The 15,334-nt window shown below is 46.7% G+C and overlaps 1 protein-coding gene across 1 annotated transcript in view; it reads right to left on the bottom strand.

The window, feature by feature from the left end:
* LDLRAD3 (low density lipoprotein receptor class A domain containing 3) overlaps positions 1-14,853 on the bottom strand; it is a gene marked incomplete at its 5' end in the record, with an annotated part of 63,971 nt that extends 49,118 nt beyond the window's left edge. The window contains one exon of the mRNA XM_010139283.1: positions 14,707-14,853. Within this exon, the coding sequence (XP_010137585.1) occupies positions 14,707-14,853 (147 nt within the window). The remainder of the gene's footprint in view (positions 1-14,706) is intronic.
* Positions 14,854-15,334: the final 481 nt, after the last annotated feature.

Raw genomic sequence — 15,334 nt, 5'->3', positions numbered from 1 at the left:
AGCGGGCTGGTCACTGCAGGAAGGTGCCTATGGCACGGTGAGAACACGCCGTGATACCACGCACAGAATATCGATGGCCGAACACCAGGAAAGGAGCCAGTGCCAGAACTCGGGGGCCTTTTGAGTGAGTGTTTCCTACTCCTACACCGAACCTACAAGACGCGTTTACTACACCCAGGTTGTGAGATGTGACAGATCTGGAGCTCACAGCGACAGGCAGTCTTTTTATGTAGCCATATGGCACATCAATACACCAACCTGTGCAGTTCTATAAGGTCAGGGACGAAGAAAAAGTATATGCAATAAGGACAAACTGCTCCCGCATTAATTTGGAAGGAATTCTCTCTCCCAGGGTTAAAATCAAAGTGCAGCTGCAGCAAAGCCTCCTTCCATCACTCAGCAGAGTGCATATAAACTGTTTTAAACCACTGCTCCAGTAACTCCTGCTTGTCTTAGTGGCCTTCAACACCAAATTCCTGCAGTTGCTCTCTTACATGTTTTTCTTTATTATACCAGTAGTTTTCAGCTAGAATTATGAAGTGTAAGCCAGGCTGTATCACTGGATTTCACATATTCAACTACCACATTTTCTGAAGACTATCCAAAGTCCACTTGGGGGAAAAAAAAGAACAGTGAACCATTACTTTGTAGAAAAACAGGTGATAAATCACACTGAAGTAGCTGCCGTGCTTAACACCACCGGCAACGCGAAACCCTCAGCCAAGACATCTGAGCCCCTGCAACTCTGCACCCTACTTCAAAGAGCAACCTCTGTGTTTAGAGCTTTGAGGCGGACAGATCGCAGCTAAACAATTCAGTAACCACCAGGTTTGAGGCAGTACCGTACCCCCAGTCTTTAAACAAAGGGAAGCAAACACCTCAGAACAGATTCCAGACCATCATCGAGCCAGCCAAGCTGCTGCTTTGAGCCAGAACAGTTCCAAGAAGAGAAGTGGGTGAAGAAACAAGCGGGAGGCAACTGTGGTTTAGCTCCTGTTAACATTTACAGGGTGCCATTTCTTCAGGCAGGTTTACTGCAGTCATTCAGCACCTGAATTTAGAGGCTACCAACTTGCTGGCAAATCATATTCAGAGGTGCCCTTTGCCATCGCTGAAAATCCTGCCAAATTAAGGCTTCTTCAAAATTATTTACTTCTAGAATTCCTAATATGGACCACCTTTTATAGTCTTCCAGACTGGGAAAGGTGCAAACCCGAGCCTCTGGCCCCGTGAAGAGCAGAAGTGCTGTCCCTGCACTTTCCTCACCAGAGCTACAAGCGGTGGTGACCGCTGCAGCAGCTCCGTTACAGGTACCCCAGACACACGTCACGGCAACCTCACCTGTCCCAGCCCCGAAGGAGAAGGCCCAAAGCACATCTGGTGTGTTATCTTGAGCCACCACAGTAAAGCCGTAAGGAATATTTAATGTTTGACCACATTTGGAGGAAGAAGGTGCTGGAATGACCAGGAACGTTGGATTTCTGGAAAATGCACTTTTTCTTCTGTCCAAAGCATCCTGATACCCCATTGAAAAAAGGGAGAAACCATTTGAGCCAATGATTCCATGGAAGTATTACTTAGTTAAATAATGTTTCATTCAACATCTTCTCCCCAGCTCTTTTCCTATCTTCTCCCTGCCCTAATACAGCAGCCAGAGAACAACAAAATTCTGTTTTAGAATAACTGTTCATCAAAAGAGCACATACTAGTAACCACAGACCAAACCCAAAGAAACTCAACACCTTCAAATTATCTCCATTTCCTTTTTACATAGTCCACTGACTTATTTTTTAAATCCAAGGGAAGGAAAAAACCAACAACCGAAGCCCAAATGCAATTCTCCATATTTGCAACAGGCACGATGATGTATACTCGAACCACTCCCAGTTCCAACTCCTATTTACATCAGACACCCCTAAAGGATAGAAGAGCCTTTCGAACGCCGTCGTCAATCTCCAGGCAGACAGCCAGCTGTTTACTAGACACCCATCTCACTCCCAGACAGAATTCCGTTTTCCAGGTTCCAATTCCAGACACAAAATGAGTTTCTCATATGTTGCGCCTAAACGCAGGAAAAATGAGAAACCAGCGATAGCTTTGTCCAAGACATGTCTCCTGACGCTGCAGAACTGCACTGGGGAATTTCTTCTCAGTTCAACCTCCTCCTTGTCCCCTGCCAGGGCATTCCCAAGGCTTTAAAAGAAGTGGTGTTTGGTCGTTGCTCACAAAGCTCCTGCAGAGGCCACAACCATTTCTTCCTGAGCAGAAAGGCACCTTCCCGCTCTGCAGGGAGACACCTTAACAGGAAGGGGCTGTCCATTCTCCTCAGGGCTTCAGCACCCTCACAAACAGGTACGTAGGATCTCGACTGCTCGCAGCACTCACTGCACTCCTCTGCCATTACTGCTCCACACATCACTGGTATGATAAAGGTTTTCCACTCTGCTCATCGTCGTGTCTTCTGCTGCACAGGTCTCAACTTTTCAGGCAGATCTCTGTGTGAAAAGCCTATTTGGCTCCTCCAGCCTTGCTAAGCTTTCAAGGAGAGCATTATCTATCTTTGCAGTCTGCATCTTTCTGTTACACTTGGCTGAACCGGGCTCAGGGTAATCCAAAATGACCTGAATATCAGGAAACGACAAAAAGAGAAGTGAAAAAGGACACAGACACGCGTGGATCACCCGACCTTATTTAGCCTTGGTGTTAAAACCAGCTAAATGAAAGGGAAGGGAGACATTGGTTCTCTTGAAAGGAACTGGTAAGTCCTCCCAGGCCCAACTCTCCAGAACCTGAGAGGCCGTGTACTGGAGGAGGAGCGAGGACTGAAGGACACACCTGAAACACAGGAGCTTACAAAACTATCTCTAAAGGAAGGCTACTCAAATAGCAGATCCAGCCTGGGGAAATACAGCAAGTACAAAACCCACCCCAAATAAACTGGCACCCAGGCAGCTGGTGAACCTCCAGCAGAAAAGGATTCACGCCAGTTCCCCTCTCCATTTGTTATCTGGTCACAGCAGAAGCAATCCAGGACTGACACATCAGCATGAATCTGTCTTTACATTACACAGAAGGGAATTGCCACGCTATCTAGAAAGAGATGCCGGTGACCCACCACGCCCTGGAGGAGCCTCCTCAGCAGAAGCAATCCAGGACTGACACATCAGCATGAATCTGTCTTTACATTACACAGAAGGGAATTGCCACGCTATCTAGAAAGAGATGCCGGTGACCCACCATGCCCTGGAGGAGCCTCCTCTGACTCCATTAGCCATGGGAAGAAACTGCTCGTCACTAAAATATTCTCTTTCCAAATTCAAATGTGAAGCGAGTGGTGAAGTTGGTGGCAGAGAACTGCTGGCCACACTACAAGCTTGTCAAACGTTCTCCCAGGTTGGTTTGTTCAAATCCAAGAAAACTATTCTGGCAGTTGTATGTGTGAGCGTGTGAAGTTGCTCCTTATGCTACGCAGAGACCAGTCCTCCCAGCCCCTGCTCTTAAGGCTCTAAAAAAAAGTGACTTCCCACCAGGAGCGGTTGTACATTCCCCTGAAGATGCGACAGTTTGCAGGCACAGCTCTAGAGCACTGACAGGAAAACATTCTGCTATCTTTAGGGAACCAAGTGTGAAACAGCACTATTTTTCAAACAGTGTAACCCATTTTTGTTATTTCTCAGCAGAGATGAACTACAGCAAGGAGAAAAAAGAACCCCAGATTTGGCATATACTGTGTAAAACCTTGTGCTGTATATGGACACCCCCGGTATAAAAGCAATTTTGACACACTTGGCTTGTCTACAAGGATTTAAAACCCAGCTCCAAGGTTAAAACAGATCTGTGCCCCACTATAAGGGCACAGTGCTTAAAAAGAAGACATTATAGATGGGTAATGGGTTGATTTCCTCTTACCCAAGGCAGTACACAGGCTTCCTAATGAAACGTTAGGGAAGAAACTTCCTGACCGAAGCCTCATCCCCACCTTCAGCGTTTCACACCTCCTCACGGTGATCCAGGCACTGCTTAGTGCCTGCAACAGATGCCAAGACGGCACACGACAGGCACCCCACCCCACGCAGCCACCAGGACAAGCACGTTTCCTTCTTTTAAGACCACAAACATTCCTGTGTGAAATATATCTCAGTTATTTTGCAATCTGGAGTGAGGGAAGTGGGATGTAGCAGATCCAACAGCAGACAACCCGCAGCTAGAAGGAAACTGCGCAGGATATCAGCATTTCAGCTCCAACTGGTGCCTCAGAACCCCTCCAGGTAGCAATCAGACAAAGTAACTTGAGGCTGCTGCACACCCACACGCCTCAATCCAACAACAGATGATGGTTTATTCAGCTAATCAAACCTTGATCACTTGCATGCAAGGAGAGCAACTCTCCAGACAGAAGGTGTTGTGCGCAGATGCTGCCTTACTGCAGAGCCACAGGTATGTCCCTGACTTCGATAACGAGCCACCTTAAACTTCTCTGCTGCTGCTGCTAACGTACATGGCGAGATGCCACAGCCGCCCCAGACAGCGCCGTAAATCCAGCCTCTCCTGATGCGTGTGGCGAGGTGCAGCACTCCAGTAAAGACTCTAGAGGAAGGAGTTAAAGGTTAAATCTTCTAATAATCTTGTAATAAAGGAGTTACATCTTTTCAACCTGTCCCTGCTCCTTGAGAAACAGGTTTTAACTTCAATTTACAAGAAGAGAAGAGATTTTACAGCACTATGTAACACAAGCAGGATGGCACCAGGGAACGATTCCTTTCGCCCCCAGAACTGACATTAACCCCAACCCAGTGAACGCTAACAGTTATTTTGGGTTAGTTAATTGCTGTCTGGACCCTCCAGTATTTCCAGTTTGCCTCCCACCATTTCCTGCCACCATTCAGTTGCCTCAGCACAGAAGGCAAATGCATCATCTGTTGGCTCAGAGCTCTTCACCAGGGCTGTCTTGCACAACGACGTGGAGAAGTGTCACTTCCTCTGCTTGCTTTTTTCCCATCAAGGAAAAAACTCACACTTGAGTGCTATTCCCAGTATATATATTCCCACCTACTATGCCAGGAGTTCTCCAATTCAAGGCAAAACAACCACTTACCCTAATGAGTTTGGATTCCAAACACAGCCATTGCACCTACAAAAAGCCCTTGGGTCACTCTTCCCTTCGCTTCCTGCTTAAGCCCTCCAGCGGAGCTGCTGCTCATAAAACTGTATGTTAGAAGTCACCACTCATTAAACAACCTAAACAGTGGCATCATACAAAAGGACAAATTCTGATCAGCTGCTACCCCATACAAATTCAACACAACTCCAAGGTTAAGTGACTCGGGACACATATAGGAGGACAGAACACAGCCCTTAAGGAACTTCAGTCACAGGGGCAACCCTCCTCAGGGGACATAGAATCACAGATTGGTTTGGGTGGGAAGGGATCTTCACAGCTCACCCAGTCCAACCCCGGCAGGGAGCAGGGACATCTGCACCCAGAGCAGGGGGCTCAGAGCCCCAAGGGCCAACCTGACCTGCCATGGGGCCAGCGATGGGGCTGCTCCCACCTCTCAGGGCAACCTGGGGCAGGGTCTCATCACCTTCATGGTAAAGAAACGTCTTCCTTCTCTCTAGTCCGAACCTTCCTCCTTAGTTTAAACCCATCACCACCTGTCCTGCCACAGCAGACCCTGCTCAGAAGACTGTCCCTATCTTTCTGACAGGACCCTTTCAGTATAGAAAGGCCTCGATAAGATCCCCCCAGAGCCGTCTCTTCTTCAGTGTGCCTGAGGAGCTACAACCCTTCACGTCATCCTGGGCCACTGGCTACCTCATCTTCTTATTTCATTTTTGTATGACTGACTCCATCCGTTAAACCTGCCTGATGCCAAGCTCTTCAATCAGGCTGGTAACTGACCCCCATCTAGAGGAGAGCATCAAGAGGATTAAATAATTAGCTTCACAAACCCTCTTGATCTCCCTGCATAAAAAGCTATCAAGGGTAAGTAGCTACCGCGCTTGCCCTTACTCATGTGTACCTTTCTGTAATTGAGCTCCAAATGAAACACTCACCACGGTCACTTCATTATAAATCTTATTATAACTACTAAGTATTTGGTTGCTTAATCATGAGTGAAAACAAGAGGCAATTCCAGGTTGATATTCCAAGTTTAAGAGCCCTCTGAGCAAGAGACAAAATGATCAGCAGCTGCCTTACAGCATCCTTCCAATTAATGCAGGTGCTGGTTTCATGCATTGTTTAGTATCTGCCTTTGCTGAAGAATTCTGACATCACCTGCCTGCAGCCAATATTCCAGGTCAACCAGGAGGTAACAGGGAGCAGCAGGAAAAACAGCAGGAGACTTCAAAGCACGCAGTGATCCCAAGTTATGACTAGAAGTTCAGAGGTCTTCCATGGGTACCCAGACCACTACAGCACACACATAGAGGCTTTATAGAGGAATTTGTGGCTTTGAGATACATTCTCATTATTTAGAGAAACAAAAAGGTGTTGGTTTCACTAGCCTTTTACACAAATTATTACTGGATTATAAAGTAGAACAGGACCACTCAAGGTTGGCTTGTACAGTTTTGTAAGGTGGCGGGTTGGAATCCTAGCACATGACAACACTTACTCCATTAACATCAACATACAAAATCCACTTTGACTTTGATTTTGCACCTTTTCATTGCCATGATCCTTCCAGAGTGCCAGCTTTGGTAGAATGCTTGTCTCCTCCTTAGTTCTGGCTCTGCTGCTAGATTTTCTCTTGCACGCACTCAATAAAAACAAAAATTACCTACTCCTAGGTTTCCTTACAACTATGTGCTCTCTCCACAGCCATTTCAAATGCACGAGATGGAGATGTAGCGTCAGGCAGGGCCCCACCAAGGCAGACCGTTAGTCCTGCTCACAGGGAGAGTTAAATCCCCAGGTCAAACCCACAAAGCCCCACGCTTGCACCATCTCACATCGATTTTGGCAGGAACACAGACCTTGTGTGTGCTTGTTCAAGTATTCGAGACGCTGTAATTATACTAGTTACTTTAACATTTTGCCTTTAGAATTATCTTTATGCCTTTACCTTGTTCCTCATGCCTCTATCATCCTCCTTCATGCTCCTAGGGGAATCACAGAGCTTTAATACAACCCACACTTCACAGCTGTTTAGCTCACACTACTACAAGCTATCGGCAAGCCAAAGAGAATCCAAACTCACCAGAAACCTGCACTGGAAACTTCCCAAAGCTAAAAGAGCACCTGGCCAGCAGCAACAGATGAGATGACTTCACCTTTACACACGATGGGGCAGTCCAAAATAATTGTTGCAGCTCTGCAATGCTGGCTTCGAGTCCCAGGAACCTGAAAGCGTCTCCTGAAACCATCACTCTGCTCCTCATCATCCACAGCATTAGCTCGCGTTAACACCGGGCTTTAACTGATATTTTATGAGTCATTTTTCTGGGGCCACTGATACATTAAACAATTCCAAGTCAGAAATCTTTACAGATGGGGAGGATTAGTCCTGGCCAGGGGCTTGGCCCGCTGCTGTATTTCCAGATCTCAGCTAGTTCAGGCAATCCTTTCTGAATTGGGCAGACATTTCTTATTAACAAAACGCTGCGTCTCCTCCTTCAGCACGCCGAGCTCTGCTTGCTGAGCCTAAAGTCCGGTATTTAACAGGAGAGTGGCCGGAGTTATTTTGTGCCCTTTGTTCCTGCACATGAAAGCTGCTCATTAGACTGGCTCTGCGGAGCAGCTAAACCCCAGCAAAGTCACCTCAACTGCAATAATTGCACTACTCTAATAAGAGGTCATTAAATAGCTTAGAGAGCTTGCAGGACTCATTGTCTCTCCAAGACCTTTCCTCGTGGTCTCTGAAAGCAGCTGCTCGATCTGGTTACTCATTCTTGGCAGCGCGGAAGTCACAAATTTGACCACTCTCACACAAAGCGTAAGGAAAGGCAAGGACAAACAGCTAACAGCAGACTGTCACCAGAATGACTTGGGTCGACAGGGGTGGCCATTTGTGAGTGAGTTTTGTCTCTGCCTCCAATTTAATTTGGGGACTTACAGAGGAAGAAAACACACGTACATAATGTGCCTTAATATCATTCCAGCTCACGATCTTCCCGCAGAGCAGACTCAAGCACGCTCCTGCCTAAGGGCAAACTCCATGAAACTAGCACTGAAGAGCAACGAATCTAAAGGCCTCCTTCTGAAATCTAACCCCCATTAAGAGGGCAGGAGAAGGCAGTCTGACAGCCCTCACCTGAGGCTTCCAGGCATTTGACACAGGTTTGAAGCTGGTGCAGTCCCCTTCAGTCTGCCGGAGTTCAGGCACTCAAGAGTTTCTCCAGTGACAGATCAACCGCCTCAGCCAGGACTTTGGTTTCAGTGGGCTTTTTTCTTTCCAAAATAACTTCCACCCCTCCGATGCTGTGAAGCTTTTAACACAACACAGCTCTTCAGAAACTACCTCTTTTGTGGAAATCAGATGTAATTAAGTCAGTCCAAGCGTACCTGAAGCACCAGTCTGAGGATGGAACCTATCCAACCTGCCTTTGTTCTGTCAGAGTTTCAGTTTCCCCACTGGAAAAGATTCTTCACCTAATGTAGGAGACCCAAGCTGCTAATAGCAGAGTGTGGGTTTCATTTAACATTCCTGTCAAAAGACTCTTTATAACTCATCCACGACTGTGTGCAGTTGTTTGGTGCAAACACCTTCGCACAGACCCTCCATTTCTGGAGCAGCTATAACCTGTTGCAGATGAACAGCAGAGGGAGCAGTAAACGTTTGTCTGGTAGGTGATGGAACAACAAGGTACAGAAAACCTTGGGGAAAATTTATACACGGGTACCACAAGTTGTATTTTCAAACTGCAATATATTGTTAATCCAGCCCAATTCCCCTCCAGTGCAGGGTCAACGATGAGTAAGAGTGAGCGTGCAGATACAAACGCTCTGAATGATGTGAGCTGCGTTGTGCCACCCCCTCACTCCACTCCCTGACACCACCAGAAGATTTATAAAGCCTTCTGAGACTGTAAAACATTTCCGCAAAACGCTGTGTGCATTTAGATAGATTACGTGGAACTGAAAATACACCCAGCATCGAGAAGTTAGACACGGCATGGAATGTGAAAAAATAGGGCATTTTTGTTATATATAAACACACGGCTCAAACTCTACAGGGTAAAGCCAAGAAGGTGGTTAAGAGACGCAGAAGTTGAACTCAATGATTAATCTGCCAAGATATCAGCAATGAGAAAGTTATCACAGCACCATCTCAAATACTGCTCTACCAACCCGCCAAAGGCAGTTAGAAACGCTTGCAAAAACAACAGAAGCATGGTTACAACCATAAAAACACTCCCGCTGCACACCAGTTAAAGCCCAAACACTTTTTTAGGAATCAAACATAAAAAGAACATTTAAGTTTTCTCAGGCTTTTATCTTCCACTGCAGCATGCAGCCTACCAGCTCTAGTTGCTCCTAGGGTATTTGTCACCAGGACCTTGGCTTCAGCAGGGCTTCCTAGGGCTTCAGTTCCCTGATACGGGAACAGAAAGGCTTTCACCAGATCTGGTGGACTCCAGGATTAAACTGGCTCCTGAGATTGCCCGAGTATGAGTCAGAGCCTTCAGGGCTATGAGAGTCTGGCTGCTGGTGTGGGAACCCAGAAAAAGCTCGGCTCACCACGCCATGCTGAGTGCAAGATGTAAGAAACCCTCCAGCTGCGACTGCAAGCGGTTCCCTGCAAGCACACGTGTCTCTGGGCAGAGACAAGGCTGACCTTTAGCAGAAGCTTCGATACCTGCCTGGGGAATGCTCGTTAGAACAGACCATTTTCAAGCAGCATTTCATTTACTGAAGACCTTCTCACCCACGGAGAAGACTTGCTCACAAAGACTCTGTCTGAAGGACAATAGGAGCGAGGTCTGATGATGATGGAATGCTGGTTGTGAAGTGAGCTTTTTACTAGCGCAGCTCCAGATGGTCCTAACAGAGGCCAAGTCTTGCTAGCCAGCGCAGAAGTGAGTCGGCAGCACATTCTTACAAGCACGGACAATGCCCTGTTGCTCAGACACCTACACACTCCCCCCACACAGCCTTTAGCATCGACTCAGAAACCTGCTTTACCTTTATGTTTGTGTTGAATGAGCAACAGTGGCACCTGGAAACAGCAACGTGAGAGACAGGAGTTCCTAACAGAACTGCCCAAGGCTGCCCTTTTCTAGCCCAGCTCTTGGATTAACAGAGCTACTCGCTCTGTTTGCTGCGAGCTCAGAAACTTGGCATGTGAGAAAGGGCCCCCGGAAGAACGATGAAGGAACATCTAGGCTTCTGGGCGTTTGGTATGTCTCTAATTCCGGCTGCTGTCATGCCAGACACTTAGCACGGATGATGTGCCATGCTCTGAATCTGCACCATCTGCTGCTCCTTAGTGACAAAGGCAGCAACGTGCCACCTCCCCACTGGCTGTTCCTCATTAGCTGACAGAAGCCGCTCTCAGTGTTCGCATTGTTCTTTCTGCAATAATCTAATACAAAGAGCAAAGAAGAGAGGAAACAAAGACAGAGTAAATTACGATCTTAGTAAAGAACATTAGTGTACCCTTAAATCTCAAGCAGAGAATCCATTCAGCAGCAGGACGCAGGTCTTGGCTCAAAGGACTATGTCAGCAGGTAGGTGTAAAGGTCAGCACTAAGGACAACCCATTCACCTCAGAACATTTTGAAACATTAAGCACACATTTCCAGGCTCTTTCCATTCCGATTCTCTGTTCTGTGCCATTTTGGATCTTTCCCATCTGATGACAGACAGAACAGAGTGGCTGCCAGCACACGGCTCCCACCTTGACCAGGGAAAGCCCTAACCCCTATGCAACCAGAGCAGGATTTAGGAGGTACACAACCAGCACCTATAAGCTCCACAGGAAAGCCCTTTCGGTAAAGATTCTGCATTTGTCGAGAGGAGCCTCAGCTTCCATCACAAATCCTCTCCACAGCTGAAAAGCAGTAGTAGTAGTGAAAAGCCCACTAACACTGAAAAGAAACCTGCCTGACAGATACTGGACTCCACGGGCTGATGAGCGATCCAACAGACGAGAGCCAGCAGAGCTGGCGGGGATGCACTACAGAAGGGTTCTCCAGTTTGGGAGATGCACTGATGATAGCAGATTACTCAAACTACAGAGAACTGGAAATACTCGCAAGACACTTACACTGCTATGGTCAATTAATTCTTTTTCAAGCCCAATTAGTGGCTTGGAGGAAAAGCTAAGGAGATACTCTGCTTCAAGGAGAAGCAGTTCTTATTTCTGAGTCCCGGTGTCAGCTTATTTCCTGCCTCTGGTGCCTTTTTGCAACCCTCCTCTCCAGCTAAAACCGGATTTTTCTGTCATCGCATCGCCATGACAGAAGGCAGGAGTACGAGGAACATTTTGTGCGCTACGCAGCACACAGACAGCTGGCATGGCAAGTGTTAAACTGCTCACAGGTCAGGGCACAGAGGAAACAAGATGAGATGGATTCTGGCAAGGGGGGGCAGATGACGAGAAAGCCCACCAGCAAAGTGACGTGGTCAGCAAAGTCGGTCCTGCAAAGCAGGAGACAGAAAAGGGACAATGAAAAGAGAGGGAAGGGTTAAGACATGAAGGGACAAGGTGCAGGTGATTCTGTCTTCCATCTAACTTCCTCCTCAAGCCCAGACCAGCACTTCTCCCTCACTGGATGCAGAAAATGAGAACCAGACCACGAGTTTGAAGTTTTCCTGTTTGAAGGGGGATGAGATGCTATAGCAACAGAATTAATAAAATATTGCTGGACATCCACATTTGACCGTACAGAAAAAGCCTTTGCACACACCCATGTGCCTGAACCCCCTATTCACACCCCAGCGCTTTAAAGCAAGGTTAAAGCCTTTCGATGTGAACTAGTTGGCTGACGAGGAATTGCAGACAAAGCATCTAAAAGCACGGCTCAGAGTAGTGACACGCTGGGAGCTCAGCCATCTCACGCTGCTAATGCAACTCCTATGGCTTTGTCTTCACCACCAACAGCTCAGCTCACGCACAGCACCATCACAGCAGAAAACAAAGGACTCCAATTTTTGCTGCAAGGAAAGTTTTAGTACGTAGAGCCCTGTTTTCATAGGAGGAAGCTAACAAAGCCTGGCCTAAACCGAATAATAAACAGGTTTTATAGCTCTATCTACATACACATGCTCCGACCCTTGCGACGCTAACATGACACTTTCAAGCATGGCTGTGCTCTCTGGAGCTGCCTGACCCAAGTGAGACTGGGCACGCTGCTACAGTACACTGTCAGATGTGACGCACACACTTAAACATGGCGAACATCAACTGGAATTACTGTTCAGCTGCTGTTTCTGCAGCCAAGAACAATTCCTGGGCTCCTACATCCCCACTCACTAAGGCCAGAGGACCTCAACTTAATCGCACTGCACATCTTCAACAGTTGTTTGGTTCAGATTCTATCTCACCACTGGAAACTGATCAGGTACTAGTCACAAAGTAATTCCCAGGGGGCATATTCCACCCTGAAATGGGTGCGCAGCAGGGCTGCGGGCTCTCCATCCTTGGCAATGTGCAAAAGCTGACCAGACAGTTATTTCTCCTGGTGACTCCTCTCGCAGCTCACGCCTGGGCCGTGGTGCACAGACTGCAGCTACGTGGGCCTATTCAGCATCCCCCACACAGTGGCTGCTTCACTATAGTCGTGCTTCTCATGGCAGCACACCCAGAGTTAAAAGTTCTGAAATGGAGAGGATAGAGATGCAGGACAGGCAGCTTGAGGCTCTCTGGATGCATTACAGAACCTTGTTTGCATGAATATTCAGTTTTCGTTTAGAGATTCAAATGAGCACCATCTCCATGCTGTTTTGGCTTATCTGACCAGTTAACAGGAGCCCAGCACAAGACATGAATCCTCTGCTCTCCCTGTTGTCTCTTTTCCATGCTAATTTTACATTTATGAAGGTGATCAGATAGCAGATAGATGTATGGGAAAGAGAAAGCACAATCTAAGTATGGCTGTTAACTTGGGCAGAATCAGAAGATGCCCATCCAGAAATTGTTAGCCAATTGAGTGGGCTGGAAGTAGTCAAAAAAAAAAAAAAAAAAAAAAAAAACCCAGAGGACAACTCTGCAGAATTTTAAACTCACAGCACAGCCCAGACCAGTGAGGTTGATTTGAGCCTGTCGTGACAAGAACGACTTTTATGAACCATCATTTTGTAGCTATTTATGTTTTTTTGTCAGTTCCTATGTTCACTGCTGCTTGCAGTTCGCTAGATCCAGCTGCTTTTGGTAAGGAAATTTTTGAGCAGAGTCACGAAGTGTATTTTCTCGTTACTGATTCATGGCTAAATACCCAGCCCAGCCCTCATTAAGAAAATTCTTCGTTAAGATCTTCTAACTGTACCAAGTGAAACAAAATTCATGCAAGGCGGAGGATGACAACATTCTCAGAGACAGAACACCTCCTGGTTTGTATCCCTTACATACAGAGGAGCACCATCCTCAGCTTGTTTTAGGAAGTAGAAACAGCATATTCAGGAGCCAGGTAATGAGGAACCCGAGAGCGACCCAGCTCTTGTCATCAGGAACATCTCACTGAAAGGTACGGGTTGAACTCTGGATATGTTTAATTCTTGCCAAAGCTCCCACTAGTATAAAATTCTGCTGGAGCTCAAACAGACATGTGTGACAATGATCAACCCTCACAACAGGCCCATCCATTCCTAAGATGTTAAAACCTAAGTAAGAAAAAAAAAAAATTTAAAAATTAACCTGCCTTCGATGTTGCAGCACAAGCCTGAGGCTTTATAAAGGCTGCAAAGCATCTAGGAAGTGTCCTGGGAAAGGTAACCTTCTTGTAATTCGGTTTAAGTTTAATGAAAACCTTAAAATACATATGTAAAGGAGCAACATTTATTAGACAAAAAGCAGTAACTTCTCAGAAATTTCAGTTGCTCTAGAAGCACATAAAATTTGAGGGGTTTTTCACTCCAGCTGGATTTCAAATCACAGCGTCATGCTACAGCATCATCTTGCTGTCTGGGTAAAACATCTAGGCTAGAAACTTTTGGGCTAACTTGTGGTTGAATAACGCTAACTAAAGCTTTACTAATGCTAAGAAAAAGATGCAATCACAGAGCAGAACCAGATCAGACTTTTTTAGCTCTCTAGAACTGAGAGTTCTGCAGGGAGGATTAAAACATGGGAACATTATTAGCCAATTCCTGTCGTCTGTTCTCCGGAAAGTCAGTGTCAAGTTTCAAAGGGTTAAGAATTAATTGACAGGAGAGAACAAAACTAACAGGATACAGTCAGTGATTCTGAAATGAAAGGATTTGGTCTGGGTGGTAGTCGAGGTCGACCTACAGCACTAGGCCAGTGTGCTGGAGCAGTATAAAGAGGGTCCCTAAAATTCACAGGGCGTCACTGGAAGAATCTCAGGTTGAGCCTGTCTCAATGCATCCATCTGTGAATAGGGGCTTAGGTACCTGCTACCACGTGCTGTATTAAAACTGGACAATTTGAAGAACATTAAAGACCTGAAATAATACGGAAGGCTGTAATTTTTTTCCTACCAACAGCTGAATTAAGAGACTGGCCGTAGCTTTGTCACTTGCCTACGCACACTACAGACCACACGGGTACCACTGCCCAGGTCCCAGCACTGGTCACTTACGGCACTCCTTCTCATCGCTGTCATCAAAGCAGTCCGGCAGCCCGTCGCACTGCCAGGCCCCCGGGATACAGCGCCCGTTGCTGCACATGAAGTTCCCAGGAATGTTGCATTCGTTTGTGAAGTTATTCCCAGGCAACAGCTGGCTCTCTGCGAGAAACAAAAATAAAGAGGAGAATTTACAGGGGATTTTAAAAAAGGCAGCGAAAGCAGTCCCTTCCTAGAAGACCCTTCCTAGCTCATTCCTGCAGACCCAGGGAGGAACCTGCTCCATACAGGCACCTTTGGAGAACTCCTTTCTCCACACTCCCCCCATAAAACAGCTCGCAGGTCAGTATGGTACCACTGGAAAACTTTCCTAGGAGTTGTAACTTTCATTAGAGTGAACTGCAGGTTCTCAAATGTTCCAAGACTGAAATGTCCTGGCTAAGAACGTACCTCTGATGTAAAACGGAGTTATTTCAAGCTTGGCAAGAGAACTAGGAACCACTGAGGCTGTTGCTCTCTCAGAACCTAAGCAGCTAGGCAGTACCTTCAGGCAAGGCACCTCTCCCTGTTGTTCTGCACTACCTTCTTGTCCAACCTCATACCTACATCTCTCAGCCAACCTGCTCCACCTCCACATGGAAGC

This window comes from Buceros rhinoceros, unplaced genomic scaffold (genome assembly GCF_000710305.1).
Source record: "Buceros rhinoceros silvestris isolate BGI_N320 unplaced genomic scaffold, ASM71030v1 scaffold7257, whole genome shotgun sequence".
Lineage (NCBI taxonomy): Eukaryota > Metazoa > Chordata > Aves > Bucerotiformes > Bucerotidae > Buceros > Buceros rhinoceros.
This window is presented reverse-complemented; position numbering and strand designations above follow the sequence as displayed.